This window comes from Eulemur rufifrons, chromosome 10 (assembly GCF_041146395.1).
Source record: "Eulemur rufifrons isolate Redbay chromosome 10, OSU_ERuf_1, whole genome shotgun sequence".
Classification (NCBI taxonomy): Eukaryota; Metazoa; Chordata; class Mammalia; order Primates; family Lemuridae; genus Eulemur; species Eulemur rufifrons.
The window spans coordinates 14,032,298-14,046,829 of record NC_090992.1 but is presented as its reverse complement, the minus strand read 5'-3'; the positions used below and the strand labels follow the sequence as shown (position 1 = coordinate 14,046,829).

General features: G+C 53.1%; 1 protein-coding gene across 1 annotated transcript; it reads left to right on the top strand.

The window, feature by feature from the left end:
- Nucleotides 1-3,119: 3,119 nt before the first annotated feature.
- On the top strand, nucleotides 3,120-13,900 carry STC2 (stanniocalcin 2). Its single transcript, XM_069484193.1, has 4 exons — nucleotides 3,120-3,270; nucleotides 5,317-5,459; nucleotides 7,946-8,157; nucleotides 13,192-13,900. The coding sequence occupies exons 1-4, from the start codon at nucleotides 3,120-3,122 to the stop codon at nucleotides 13,592-13,594; spliced, it is 909 nt and encodes a 302-aa protein (XP_069340294.1). The 3' UTR covers nucleotides 13,595-13,900.
- The last annotated feature ends 632 nt before the right edge of the window (nucleotides 13,901-14,532 follow it).

Genomic DNA, 14,532 nt, shown 5'->3' with positions numbered 1-14,532 from the left:
CTCAGGTCCAGGGGAACACCAAAGCTGTGAGCTTGATGTGTGGTATGGTCCTCTTCTCAATTCGTGTTGGCTCTATAATAGTAATCATAATTATTATTGCTGTTCTTCCACCCCCGCTTTCACCAGCCAGTCTGCCAAACCAGGCCTAAGTTACAGAGCTAAGGGAATCAGCAGGAGGGAGGATCACAACACAGTCACCAGTCTGAGCCCCCATGCCCACTTCTACCCAGGGCCTGTGGCCTGGACTGGTAGTCCCAGCAAACTGCCCAGTGATACTGCCGGAGAATCCTCACAGCCCTGGGGAAACTGACCAGGATGCCCAGCCTTGGCCAAGTGGCCCGGAGATAAACCTTTAAGAACTAGTGCCTACGCTTATAACATCTCAAATTTTAGCTACTGCGTGTTCTTTCAGTTCTAAAGGGACAGTTGGCTCTGATGGGAACTAGAAATATCTTTTGTAAGGCTGGAGCAAATGGCCTCATGATGAACTTTTTAATCATGTAAGTCCTCTGAGGGCAGCCCGAAGGCACCACAGTAGCAAAAGACACTGCTAGCCAAAAGCAGTGGGGAGGCAGGAACCAGGAGAGCCCCCTCTGCCTGGCTGCTGTTCCAGATGCCCTCAAAGTCTGCATCTACCAAAGGTGGGCTTGTTCCCACCCCCTGGAGCTCTCTCCTATTTGTTTCTCAAAACAACAACAACAAAAGAAAAAAAAAACAAAACAGGTGACAAGATACCTTTTTAATGTCAATATTGCTCATATTCTACACAAAAGGAAAGAAAGTCTACCCAGCTATATCTATAAGCAATACTGGGGCCAAATAGCCACTGAGCTCCAGAAAACTCAGGGCCTTCAGGAGTTAGTTAGGAGAGCCCAGAAAGCTGCTGTTGTTTGTTTTGTTTTTAAGGATCTACAGGAGGTGCATTTTCATAAACTAATAAAGTTAACTATGCAAAGGGAAGCTAGGTGGGCAATGTGAACCTTCCGTGTTAATGTACTTGTACCCCCCAACTCCCTCCACCAAAGATCTGAAGCTGCGGGGAGGAATGGCTATTGGACACACGACAGGAGCCGTCAGTTTCTCACCACCGATGCAGACTCAGACTTTCTAAGTGACCATTTATTAGGGTTCTGAAAGTCGGGCAGGGATGGTGGGGCACCTCCCTGACGCTCCAGCCCAAGGAAAGCCGACTCCGAAGGCGCGCTCCCCAAGCCCTCTTCTTCCTCCTGACTCAGGACAGCTCGACAAGCCTGACAGCTGCGGCCAGCGGCGGTCACCCTGACCGCCCACCTCCGCCTTCCCCACACCCGAGCGGCGCCCAGGACCCGAGGCAGGGAAGCTGTAGGAGCGGCGGCCAAAGGATGACCTGCAGCGTGTCTCCGCACCCCCTCCCCCAGCCGTGTCACAGGGCGGCCCCAACCCGGCCGGCAGTGCGCCCCGCTGCGGAGACCCGGGGCCGCGTTGCCGCGGGCAGTGGGTGATGAAACTTCCCGGGCACATTACCGCAGAGGGCGCGGGCGGGAGCGGGGCGGGGGCGGGGGGTTGAGAGCTGGTACCTGGGCTCACCTGTTCTCCAGGAGGAGGGTGGGGACTTGGGGGAGGGGCGAGGGCGAGCCAACACCGGCTGCATGCCCCGGGCACTGGTGGCAGCGCTCTAGTCCCCGCCCTCCCCCAGACCTGCGAGACCGCCGAGCTGCGCCGTCGGGTTGACAAGGCTGGGAGCAGTTCCTGTCCCCGGGCCGGCGCGGGGGAGACGTGAGCGTGCACACGTACACACACAGCAGGGGAAGAGGCGCTCCAAGCGGCGCCCAACTTTCTCCTAGCTTCTGCAGGCCGGGGGAGAAAGCAGCTGAGGGCAGTCCAACCCTGGCCGTGCTTGGGGAGGGGGTCGAACAAGAATGGAGAAAAGGAGAGAATTCCCCTCCCCCCCCTTCTTTTTCTTTTTTGCTTTTGTTTGCACCACTTCCATCTGATGACTGTAGAGTAAAGGGAACCCGGAGCGGGGCGGCAAGTAGCGCTTTGGGAAAATGCAAGAGTGTGTTTGGAGACGCGAAGTTGCCTTTCAAGCTCTGGCCTCCGGGGCACGCGATGCTCCGCGGCGGGCTGACTCAGGGTTGCCTGGGCCTCCCTGCCACCCTCCTGAAAATGATGCAAGTCTGACTGTCACCTGGATCCCTGCAGCCCAGCCTGGAATCCGTCTGGGTTGGAAGGGGGGGACGAGAAACGACATCCCAGGTGTTGCACGGCCCACCAAAGCAGAAGGGGCCGTTGCTCAGGCCAAGTACTGTATCTAGTGCTTCTGCTCCTATCTTCAATAGTGCTTTATTTTTTTTAAAAAAATGAAAAGTGTCACAACGCTAGGAATTCCCATACGTGCTGTTGGGCCACAGCATCTCTGTGCCCAGGAAACTGCTCCAATCAAGGCCTCGGGGAATCTCACTAAATTCCAAATGGTGGAAAGAAACTTTCCCAGCCCGATGCAGTGTGATGCCAGCCAAGGACCCGGAGGACGCTGTCCCAGAGCAGTACGCCCCTCTTGCCCTGCTTTAGCTGTAACTAGCGCTGGGATTCGCTTCCATAATATGTGCTGAAGTCCGTGCGGCCATTGCCCGGGAGCCCCCGCACACGCGCGCGCATCTCCGGCCGCGCTCGCACTCACACACGCACGCGAACGCCCGGCGGCCGCCAGGTCTGCAACTTTGTCGGGCGCTCCCAGCGGCGCTCGGCTTCCTCTCGTAGTAGTTGGGCGCAGGCCCCGCCTCCCGGCCGTGTTGTCAAACGGGCCGGGGTCTCGGATTGGTCCAGCCGCCGGGACAACACCTGCTCGACTCCTTCATTCAAGTGACACCAGAGCTTCCAGGGATATTTGAGGCACCATCCCTGCCATTGCCGGGCATTCGCGGCGCTGCTAACGGCCTGGTCACATGCTCTCTGGAGAGCTACGGGAGGGCGCTGGGTAACCTCTATCGGAGCCGCGGCCGCGAGGAAGAGGGAAAAGGCAAGCTAGGAGGAAGAGTGGGAGGAGGAGGGGAAGCGGCGGAGGAGGAAGAGGAGGAGGAGGAGGAGGAGGGGAGCACAAAGAATCCAGGTCTCCCGGCGGGAGGTTTATAGCAAGAACCATGTGTGCCGAGCGGCTGGGCCAGTTCGTGACCCTGGCTTTGGTGTTGGCCACCTTCGACCCGGCGCGAGGGACCGACGCCACCAACCCTCCCGAGGGTCCCCAAGACAGGGGCTCCCAGCAGAAAGGTCGCCTATCCCTGCAGAACACAGGTAAGTGCGTGCGCCCCCGTGGCCGAGAGCTGCTGGGAGGGGATTCCGTGCAGCCACGCAGCGCACCCCGGGCATTTCGCCCCGCGCCGGACGCCCACCCCGGGCCACGCAAACTCTTGGTGTGGCGCGGGACGTGCAAAGGGAAGCGCAAGGCTAGGCGAGGTCCGCGCCGGGTTCCGAGCGCCCGGAATCTGCACGTGCTAGCAGGGTGATGAAATGGCTGTGGCAGGACTTGTTGCTGTCCTCCCCAGGGTCGAGGGGAAATGAGGCAGCGCCTGACGCTACCAGCGCCAACCCCCGCCCGCGAGTCCCGGGTCCAGTGCAAAGCGCACTTCATCCCTGGCGGCCCGCGGGAGGCACTAAGGGTCCCCGAAGCTGGGCTGCGCCCTGCACCCGGAGAACTTCCCTTCCCAGCCGGCCGGCTTCGGTAGGACCGCTTCTCCCCCTCCTCAAAAGATGCCCAACATCCCAGAACTTTACGGATCAGACAAATTGCATGGCGAACTTTCCCCCGGGGCACTGCTTTCGGAAGGGAGGGTGGGGGCGGCGCAAAGCGTACCTCCGCGGTGCTGCCGCCATCCCCTGCTCCTGGCCAGGTCGGCAAGCGAAGAAATGGTGGCACGACCCGAACCGTGCGCCGCCTCTGCTCGACCGGCTCTTGGCTCACGGACAAGCTGCAGAGCAGAGCCAGGCGTGCAGGGCACGGGGCTGGCCCTTTTCCCAGCTTTGGGGGAGAGAAAGAAAATCTGCCTACAGCTCCTCCGCTCCGCGCCCCACCCCCCGGTATGTTGGGAGCCGTGCAAACGCGGCGGTGGAGGCGTGCGTGCGCTCACCGCACGAGCAGGAATGCACGAGTGCCCATTAGGGACGTCCTGAGTGAGTGAGTCGCGGTCCTCACGGAGCGCCCGGGCCACGCGTGGGGTCGTCCAGAGCCTCTCACCTCCACATACCCGGGCCAGCACCCTGGGCCGGCGTCCCCCACACCCTAGGATCCTCGCCCACCCTTCCCCCTCTCTGGCGCTTTCTTAGAGAACTGAACGTGATTCTCGGTAGTTGGTGACCCTCAACAATGCACGCCCCTCATTCTCTCGCTAGATTTAATCTGAATGCAGATTATCTGCTCCGACCCCGCCCTTCTTCCAAAATATACTTTTCTGATGTAATTTTGTGGTTGGTTTAAATCAGAGACTTGGGGAGGGGGGAGGGGGGAAAGAGAGGCTTTGCACGCGGCAGCCTGACAGTTAACTCGCTCAGTCTGTCCTTTCAGAGAGACGAATTAGGGCCACATTCTGCGACGAAGGGCAGCAAGCTCCCGGGCCGCGGGAATTTTAGGGGATTAAGTGACATCTCACACTGGATCCCTAATTAATAGGAGCCTCTAACTGCGGATGATCACGTTTCTGAAGGCGAGCCCCCTTCCGACTAGACTCCGGAGCCTGCTTGCAAGCCTGCTGGCAAACCGCAGCTTCCCTACCCTGGTATTTTAATGCGGATGGTTTGGAGGCGCTGCCTTAATAGGAATTTTGTTTTGATTTTTAGGTGTTGAATCATAAAGCTGAATTGAAACTGCTTTTTGGACGCTGTCATTTGGGGGTCAGGAAGGAAATGGCTGTGACTTAATAGCAGCCTCTTCTACAGATCCAAGTAGAGAGGGTACTTCATTGATGAAGCACATAAAATCTTATTTTTGTCCGTGGGTTCAAAAAGCTGAAATATTTTCTGCTCTCAAACTAAGTATTGCCACAAATACTTCAATAAAATGGAAAGGATGAAAAGAAGGAATGCTCTGACCTAACATCTGGTTGTGATTTTTGTAAATTTTTTGGCTAATTTTTACAAATATTTACAAATATAGATATTTTTTATGGGTAGATTAAATGATGAAATTTTGTTTCCCAGGCTTTTTTAGGTCCTAAAATAGTCATTACTAACCTTTTTTTTAAATTTTTCTTTTAGTTATTACTAACTTTTGCTTCAAATGACCTCTCTGCATTCTTCAGCATGGGTTAGAGTTTTGTATATATTTGTATGTAATTTTCCTTTTAGCGGAGATCCAGCACTGTTTGGTCAACGCTGGCGATGTGGGGTGTGGCGTATTTGAATGTTTCGAGAACAACTCTTGTGAGATTCGGGGCTTACATGGGATTTGCATGACTTTTCTGCACAACGCTGGAAAATTTGATGCCCAGGTAAAAACCACCTAGATAGAGCATGAAGAATGTTTTGGGTGAGCACAGCATGATTGAAATATTGAATCACTAGAAAGCCTTGTTAACAGATTGCCTGAGCTGTTCTTTGTGTTGTAATGTTTTAGTGCTTGCAAGAAACATTATAGGTGTATGGTGAGATGCCGGTATCTCCCCACTGCACTCATGTTCGGAGAGCACTGGAACTGTCATGTAGGCTAAATCCTTCTACACTCTTAAGCTGTGTCTACACAGGCAGAGTGGACTGGAGACCAATGTCATAATAAATGATAAACACCTGGTAAGGAGACACACCACATCTGGCCACCTAGAACCCAGTCCCCAAAGCCCACTGCATTAGGAACAGTGGAGGGCAGGGCAGGGGCCCCAATTATACATTGCAAAAGCTATTTTCACCTAAGAGGGAAGACCAAATGAGACACACAATTTGTAGTAATTAATAATCGTACGTGTACAGACAACCTGAATAATGCAGGGCCTCCCAGAGAGCAGATTTTTATTCCTCCTGTGTAGCAGACCCTTCTCTCTCAAGCTGAAAAGTCAAAACCCCGAATGAGTCCCGCAATTCCACACTTTTCTTTTGCTCTATATAATAAATATAGTCAGGGCCTGACCCACTTCAGTGGTGCCAGGGTCCCACGGGCAACACCGAGTTGCTGCTCAGGGCAGGGCAAGAACACAACAAGCGACCTTATGGCTCCAGTGCCGACAACCTAGATACATTTTTAGATGGCATGTGGCATTAGGCTCACCTTCTGCATTTTCTCCCTGGCCCCTATATACCCTGCTGAAACACCCTGTTGTTGTATCTCATAAACTTCCTCTCCCATTTCATTGGAGAGCAACGACAACATTTGGAGGACGCCAACAGTGTAGGTGTAATTTATGAACATCACCCGTCACCATCCTCTGACATCCTGTAGTGAGCCTGACAAAGCAATGCCTGGGAACAGAAGGGGACGCGAGGCCGGCAGCCTAGACTGCAAAGGATGTGAGGTGGCAGGAGGGGAAACAGAAACCAGGGAAGGAAAGAAGTAGAACTTTGAACTCCTCAAGGCTCCCTTATAAAGCATCACTTCTGGATTAACTGGAATTAGGAAACGTAATAGGAAATCCGGAGGAAAGATGTGTATTTAAGGGCAATCCCACAGGATGTCAGGGAAGAATACCAAGAACAGATTGCTGCAGCGCTCGCATAAATTAATCTTCCTTTTTTCCTCAACGAACAGGAATATGTTCTCAAGTTAGAGGCATCCCTTTCAAGTCGATTCTCTGCACATAACTACTTAATAAACTGGCACACCCTGCCCTCCACTCCGTTTGGCTCTCGCTGAAAAGTCCAAGGAGAGGGGGCCACAGGGAGGGTGGTTGGCCCACATGGCTTTTCAGAGATCAGACATGATCTGTGGACATTTCACTTGCTTCTGAAGAGAGAACCAAAATAAATGTGCCGGCTGGCTTTCTGCTTCCAACCTAAACCCATTTACTTTCTCAACTCAGTGACTTCCGGGCATGTCTAAAAACAGAGGGGTGACCTCTCCCGACAACAGCTTGTTTCTATAGTAATGGAGGGTGCCGGGAGCCCTGGGTAGGCATCCCACAGTGCCTCTCGGCCACCACGGGAGGCTGATAAGGGAGCTAACACCCAGCTCGCCTCCACACCCCCAACAGCTGTCTCCTTTCTGGGATCAGCGCAATCTAACGGGGTTGCCAGGAAAGAGAGCTGCAGGCCAGATGTATGCCTGGCTGCCTGAGCCACCGAGACGCAGGGAGCGTGGGGGAGGGGCCGTCCGTTGGGCAGTTCAGACTCCAGATGCTGCCAGGCAGTGTGCCAGGCGGGCCTTTTAGAGGCAGTAATCCTCACAGTTTAAAGGAGTAGAATCGTTTTCAAAAAGGAAAAGAAGGCTCCTCCTTGAAGGATAGGAGCAGACAAGGGTTTGAATTTGGGGCGGTGGGAGACACTGAGGCAGAAAGGGGATGCACAGTTAGCAACCGATCTTGGTGCCGCTCCTGGAATGGAAGGAAAAAGGAAAAGTGTGAGGTTTGGACAAACGGGCATCTTCCACTTGGGAAGAATGCTTGCCGAGAACCACAAAGGAGTTATGGACTCATGTCTGGCCAAATTCCCCTTGTGTTCCAGAAAAGTTGCCACCCAACAGCCAACACTGAGCCATGGAAGCCCCGGTTGGAGGGAAAACTGAATGAGTAGCTGGGGAGGAAGGAGGGAGATGTGTGAGTCCGTGGACTGAAATCTCACGTGACCAAATGTGGGAGGTGTCGTGTCACTCTGGACGTGCCTCCTGATGCAGCATTGCCCATCACCGGGAGGACATCTGTCTTGGGGGGGTTAGGTCTCAGTATTCGGTCGTCGGAAAAATCCTAGGTAAGCCCAGGAATGGTAAATGCCCAAGCGAGTAACAAGGACTCCTGTTTTCTGCTCCTGCCTCCCCCGTCCTCTCTGTTCTCAGGGCAAGTCATTCATCAAAGACGCCTTGAAGTGTAAGGCTCATGCTCTGAGGCACAGGTTCGGCTGCATAAGCCGGAAGTGCCCGGCCATCAAGGAGATGGTGTCCCAGCTGCAGCGGGAATGCTACCTCAAACACGACCTGTGCGCCGCCGCCCAGGAGAACACCCGCGTGATCGTGGAGATGATCCATTTCAAGGACTTGCTGCTGCACGAGTGAGTACCGCCCCGCGGGGCTGGCAAGGGAGGGCTGTCCCCGCGAGGACGGCGGTGGGCTGGGAACAGACTTTGTGCAGTTTTGGAGGCTGAGCTCCTGTCAAAGTGAGAAGGTTGCGGTTTACCTCAGAAAACCACCCTGACTCCCCAAGGAGGCCCCTTCCTGCTGGCTTTCAGGAAAAGGAAAAGAGATTTCCATCATCAGTTTCAAAATCGCAAGCAATAGAAACGGGAATTTTTTTTTTTACTAAGCGTGAAGTGTGTAGATTCAGAAAGACTGCCGTCTTTCCCTTGGCCAGGAACCCAGGAGTTCTCTGAATATTCCGAGTAGCAGTGTAGGTGGCCTTATAGACAGCAGTAGCTGAGAACATTTGTTGAACATTTACTAAGTGCCAGTCCTGGGGTTAAATGCTTCTTGTGAACTTTTCACTGAATCCTCACAACAGCCTGTGAGCTAGGGGTCTAGTCCTCTCCATTCCCCACCCCAGAAGGCCGAGGTTCGCCGAGGTGAGGGGCACACAGCTAGTGACGGGTAAAGCCAGGCTTGGGACCCACGCAGTCTGGCTCCAGAACCTACACTTTTCTTAAATGCCAAAAACTGAGAGCATTCGATGTTTTTCCTGCCTCCATAAGCTTTCCTTTCCCTTAGAAGGTCCAGTTCACCTGCTCTAATATATTAATGCTCTCCCAGAAAAAATGCAAAACAAATGTCAAAAACGTTAATCTTTTATGCCAAAGGAAACGTGAACTAACTTACTCAAAGACTTGAAATTCAATGATAAACCCAGGATAACTTCATTCCTTAAAACATATCCCAGCTATATATATAAGGATCCTCAGTTTTGCAGCATGGTAAACCATGTTGGTACATAATTTCTTCTAACATGAGGTACGGTCAGTAGCCCCTGGAGATTACGATGGCAGAGCAGAAAGAAAGCCACCAGCTAAACAGTCCAGTACAAGTCACTGCCAGCTTAGTGGCACCCTTGGTCTTTCCAAAGAGACTCACTGGGCCAAACCACAACTTTATGAACTCTTGCTTCTTAGCTTGTGCCACAACCTTCTTCCAGCTATGTCACTAAACAGGCTACCCACCACCACTCCAACACCACCCAGACCATGAAGCACAACAGCCAGCTCCTGTCACTTTCCAGGTGGTTATAAGGTTCTAGGTATCTTGCAACACCTCTGGGACAGTGTCAGAATTATATGATTCACGGTAAAACTCCAAAAGCAAGACAACATTGCATTTTCCTTGAGTTATGCTAATTCCTCATAAAATATTTTTTATTCTTCCAAATACCTGTAAAAAAAACAATAACAAAAATAGCAATAATTGCTCTTTTTTTAATGTTACACACCCTTGGCCAGGACTTTACAGGGATTATCTCATTTATCTTTCCCAAAGATGCTACCAGATAGAAATCACCATCCCCATTCAACAGAGGAGGAAAGTGAAGCTAAGAGGTTAAAGAACTTGTACTGAGGTTTGGTTCCTACGTTCAGCTTTGGAATTGCTGATATAGATGATTGAAGCCAGCTGTAGACTTGAAACCTCCCTGCTCCTGGCCTCTCCTGTCCCCACTAGACCTGCAAAGGGCTCACTGGTCACCAAATGTGGCAGGATTTTTATCCTTTTCTCAAATGTATCGCTATCACACAAGGAGAGTGCTGTGAAATCCTCTGCCTTCAAGTGCCCCTGGAAGAGGCAAATGCCCCATGGCTGAGACCCTGTGACGTTCATGTGCCTCATCCACTGTCACCCATTAGAGACAGTTTGTTGGCCTCAAGAATGGGTGATGGGGTCCTAGTGTATAAGTCTATAATACCTGCCTGGAGCATTAGAAGACTGTCTTTTTGGAGAAAAATCTTCTTGGGAAACCTGAAGGTTTTAAAGTCTTCCTCCTCCTCCACCTTGAGTTTAAGATAAAGTAGCTTTCTGGTGTCTCCTTCTTGGGGACATGGCCCTTGGAGCCAAGGGACCCATACTTCCAAAGGACTCCTCACACCATTAGAATGAGCATGTGGCTCCCGTCCCAGCCTGCCCCGGAAGTGCAGGTGGCCCACTCCACCGAGAATCCTGGACCTCTTTTAAGGACATTCACCGTGGTCACAGGCAGGTCCTCCTGCCTCCTGCCAGCCAGCACCTCCAGGCAGTGGGTGTCCCCTAACTCCAGCACCCTGAAAGCTCCCATCACCTTCCCTTTTGAAGCCATAACTATGCAACACGTCAACTTGTACTTCAAGCTGAACTGCCTGAGTTTTTTGGGTTTTTTTAATTTTTAAAACCATATTAACTGATTAAAGGATCTTATCAGTCCATAAATATCAAGAGGTCCATTTCAGAATGTGTGGCATTGGTCTCAAATAAGACAATGAGACCCAAATTTGCTTTTCACTTTAGAGAAAAGGAAATCACAGTTCCCTCTCCACGATCTACAGCACTCCCGCTCTTCAACCCAATCCTCATCCAGCCCTGAACACTCAGGCCCCGTGAAAGTAGCTTTTTCAGGATCTCTGTTCTGTCCCCTCTGCTCCCCTCACCCCTTGCCGTCTGCCCCACTCTCTCCATACCGCCTGCCTCCCCCTAGCTGCGGCCAGCCTGCCTTGGCCTCCGAACATCCTGTCACTGGGTGCTGGCAGCCTCCAGGCACATCCCCCTCCAAGGATTTTTTTCAAATCCTTCAGCCTTGCTGACACCCAGTTGAGCGAGCTGGCCTTTGTCATTAGACACGGGCTGAGCTTGCAGCCTGAGAAGGCACCCTGCCAGCTCAGAACACGGCTTAGATTAACTTGGTTCGGCACACACCCCCCTCCCCGCGGTTCACAGCTTCCTCCTCGGGAGAGAGGGCCAAGGGCAGAGGAGAGTGTGGGCTCGTGCAGCCTTCTCGGACTTTGGGGTTCCGAGAGTGCCTATGGCAGACGGAAGGCCCTGGTGAAGGAGGCGCAGGAGAGGCATTCTGTATATTCCCAAGAGAGCCTCCCCTTCCTCTAGGGAAAGAAGCTTGAACAAGAGCATCCTTTTAGTATCCTGAAAAGACAGCTCCAAAATGTGCTCATCTAGCCCCAGAGGGGTGGCAGGTACAGTCAGGTGCTAAAATCCTGCTGTTGCTTTAGCAGATACACTCAGTGAACTTGAGCTCCCTGAGGCACTTTCTAGTTTTCAAAAGATGGAAGGAAACAAACGTGCAGGGAGCACTTCCCTTGTGTTGCCGCAGGCATGACCGCCTCCGAGTAACCCAAGGAGACCGTGTCATGGCGCTCTCAGGGCCGGCCTTGGAGGGCTTAAGCACTTTGCCCATCAGCCTGCACAGACTCTCTGACTCCAAAGGCCTGGAGTAGGCCCTAAAAATCAGCTAGATCTCTATCAGCCAGAACATTCCTCCTCTCTGTTCTCAGCCCAGCCGTGAAACCCTCCTAGCCCAGAGGCTTCCAAAAGCCACCTTCTCCCTCTCTTTTCAGTTTTTACATCCGCAAAGTGAGGACAGTTCACTCAATTACAACTGGAGAACTAATTAATACAAATGGTAGTAAACTACTTCACACATCTTAAAACACAATCCGCTCTTTCTGCACAGCAACAACTGCCAACTTGCAAGGAAAAGATTGCACAGGCTATAACAGAACCTCCCAGGCGGCCCAGACTTACAGAGGAAAAATGGGTTTGGTCCTTCTTATAAAGGATCTTACATTGCAGAGTGATTTCCCTGCTCAAGGTGATGGCCCACAGCCGCGATGCTCCTGGTCAGATACATCCAGAAACTTTGCCCTCAAGGACTGCCTAGGAATGCTGGTTAACAACAGGAAACATTCCATGACCCCTTGGGGATTTTAAAAGGCTAAAAGCCTCAAGGGAGAGGGCCATGAGAGCCCATGCTGGGGGTACCCCTTACCAGATGGGCCCATAAATATAAAAAGCAGGCACAGCTGCTCTGCCGTCTGCACACCCTGTCCACACCCTGGACTAAACTCCTCCAGCCGTTTTCCTAAAGAACAACCCAAGGCAGCGGAAGGGCTCTGCCTTCCAGAACTGAGCCTGTTTGTTTCCCAGAGAGCTGGCTCTCAATCCAAGCACATGGCCCCTGACTGCCAGCCTTCACCCCAGTTCTGGGGAAGCCCAGACTGAAAGGAAAAGGTGCTTAATGGCCACTCCCACCCCCCAGCCTCTACTGCCAAGACAGAGAAACACCCTGCGGGAAATGACGTCCCAGGGAGGGGGTCTTCCTCCTACCCCTCCTCACCTGGTCCACACTCCTCCAGACACAGAGGGAAGTATATCCAGTAACTTCTAAAAACACCCTTCTTCATCATGAGCCTAAACCGGGGCAAACACAGACATGAGGAAAATGGCTTCTTGGGTGCCTCACTTAGAGGAGGCACTGGAAGAATGGCCCGTGGTGCGACAGGACGATGTGGGACTCACCCAGGCCACTCGGGAGCCTTTCTCCAGGCCCTAAACGTCCGTGGCTTCTCCTTCCCTACCAAAAAGACTCCTCAGTTTGGGATTTAAGGCCCTGCACCATTTGCCTAAGTCTTGTTCATTCCACTGGCCCCAAGACCCGTCTCGCCTAGCTAGAGCAGCCTGAACGTGCCCAGAGCGCTCTTGCCCTCCTTTTGTTGATCACGCAGAAGCCCTACCTGGAGTCCTTGCCTTTCCCAGAGGTTCTTCCTGTTAGTGTCCCGGCCCTAGGCTCTCATCCTGTGCACCTGTGACTTGTCACTGGCACTTTTCCTGTGGCGGGCTCTGTCTCTACCACTACTGGGAGAGTGGGAGCCTTCCCATGCCTCTAACTTCCCCAGTGCCTGGCGTGGAGCCTGGTACACAGTGACCACCCAGTAAATGTTGGTTGGGTCCAGTGCTCCATAGAATACAGAATAAAGCCTTGAAGCAATTCCAGAAAGATCTTTCAGCAAACCAAAACCAAACCAAGCGCTAGCCGTACCTCTCCTTCCTGGCATTGTCCCGGGCCTCCGGGGCCCATCCGGGACTCGTTCCATTCTCGGCATCTCTGTGTCTTTGCTTTCACTCTCTAGACCCTACGTGGACCTCGTGAACTTGCTGCTGACCTGTGGGGAGGAGGTGAAGGAGGCCATCACCCACAGCGTTCAGGCTCAGTGTGAGCAGAACTGGGGAAGCCTGTGCTCCATCCTGAGCTTCTGCACCTCGGCCCTGCAGAGGCCCCCCACGGCGCCGCCGCAGCGCCAGCCCCAGGCGGACAGAGCCAGGCTCCCCAGGGCCCACCACGGGGAAGCCGGCCATCGCCTCCCGGAGCCCAGCAGTAGGGAGGCCGGCCGAGGTGCCAAGGGCGAGGGAGGTAGCAAGAGCCACCCAAACGCCCATGCCCGGGACAGAGCCGGGGGTCTCGGGGCCCAGGGACCTTCTGGAAGCAGCGAGTGGGAGGATGAACAGTCCGAGTATTCTGATATCCGGAGGTGAAATGAAAGGCCTGGCCACGAAATCTTTCCTCCACGCCGTCCATTTTCTTATCTATGGACATTCCAAAACATTTACCATTAAAGAGGGGGGATGTCACACGCAGGATTTTGCGGGGCTTGTGGACTTCATGAAGGTGTATGTTAGCGGAACGAACAGGTGAGGCGGAGACTCTGGGGCAGCGAGGGAGGTCTCGGCGGTGCCTGGCGGGCTCTGCCCGTACACGCCCCCGCGGGAGCGTGCCCCGAGTCCTCCTTGCGACTTGTCTTCTTTCCATCCACGGAGCCAGGGGGTGTCAGCTGCTCTGCTGTGGCGGAGGCGAGCAGGGTGGGGCAGGCCCACCTGCGCTGGACCACACAGTTGGTGCTGGGCCCCACCCGGAGCTTCTGGTGCAGCAGCTCCTGGTGCTGTCTCCGTGGAGGTCAAGGCAGCTGGATTCCAGGGCAGGAGTGAATGTAAAACTATTGCTGGGAATGCAGGAGCAGGATGGAGAGGAGGCAGGGGCCGAGGGGGCGCTTGGTGCCAAACCGAAATTCGGTTTCTTGCATGGGACCTTGCAGTTCAGAGCTGCTCGGGGGGCGGGGGGAAGAGTGTAATTTCTATGTGTAACTTCTGAGCCATTGTTCTGTCTGGGGAACACTGTCCAAGGAAGTGGCCCCTATGAGTTTATATTTTAACCACTGCTTCAAATCTCAATTTCACATTTTTATTTATCCAGTTACATCTACATATCTGTCTAAATAAATGGCTTTCAAACAAGGCAACTGGGTCATTAAAACAAGCTCAAAAGAGGGGAAAAAAAAAACCCAGCCCATCCTTTGGGGCTGATTTTGTTGTTTTTTGTTTTGTTTTGTTTTAAGTCCTATTTAAAAAGGAATCCCACAGCGATGTGGCTGTACATCTGACCTCCTAACATGGGCCCATACCCACTTGGGGCAAAT

Bases quoted from the DNA above. Each gene is read 5' to 3' on its own strand.
- STC2 (XM_069484193.1), top strand. From the start codon at position 3,120: ATGTGTGCCGAGCGGCTGGGCCAGTTCGTGACCCTGGCTTTGGTGTTG. The intron at 5,460-7,945 runs GTAAAAACCACC...CTCTGTTCTCAG, and splicing joins CTGGAAAATTTGATGCCCAG to GGCAAGTCATTCATCAAAGA. The intron at 8,158-13,191 runs GTGAGTACCGCC...TTCACTCTCTAG, and splicing joins AAGGACTTGCTGCTGCACGA to ACCCTACGTGGACCTCGTGA.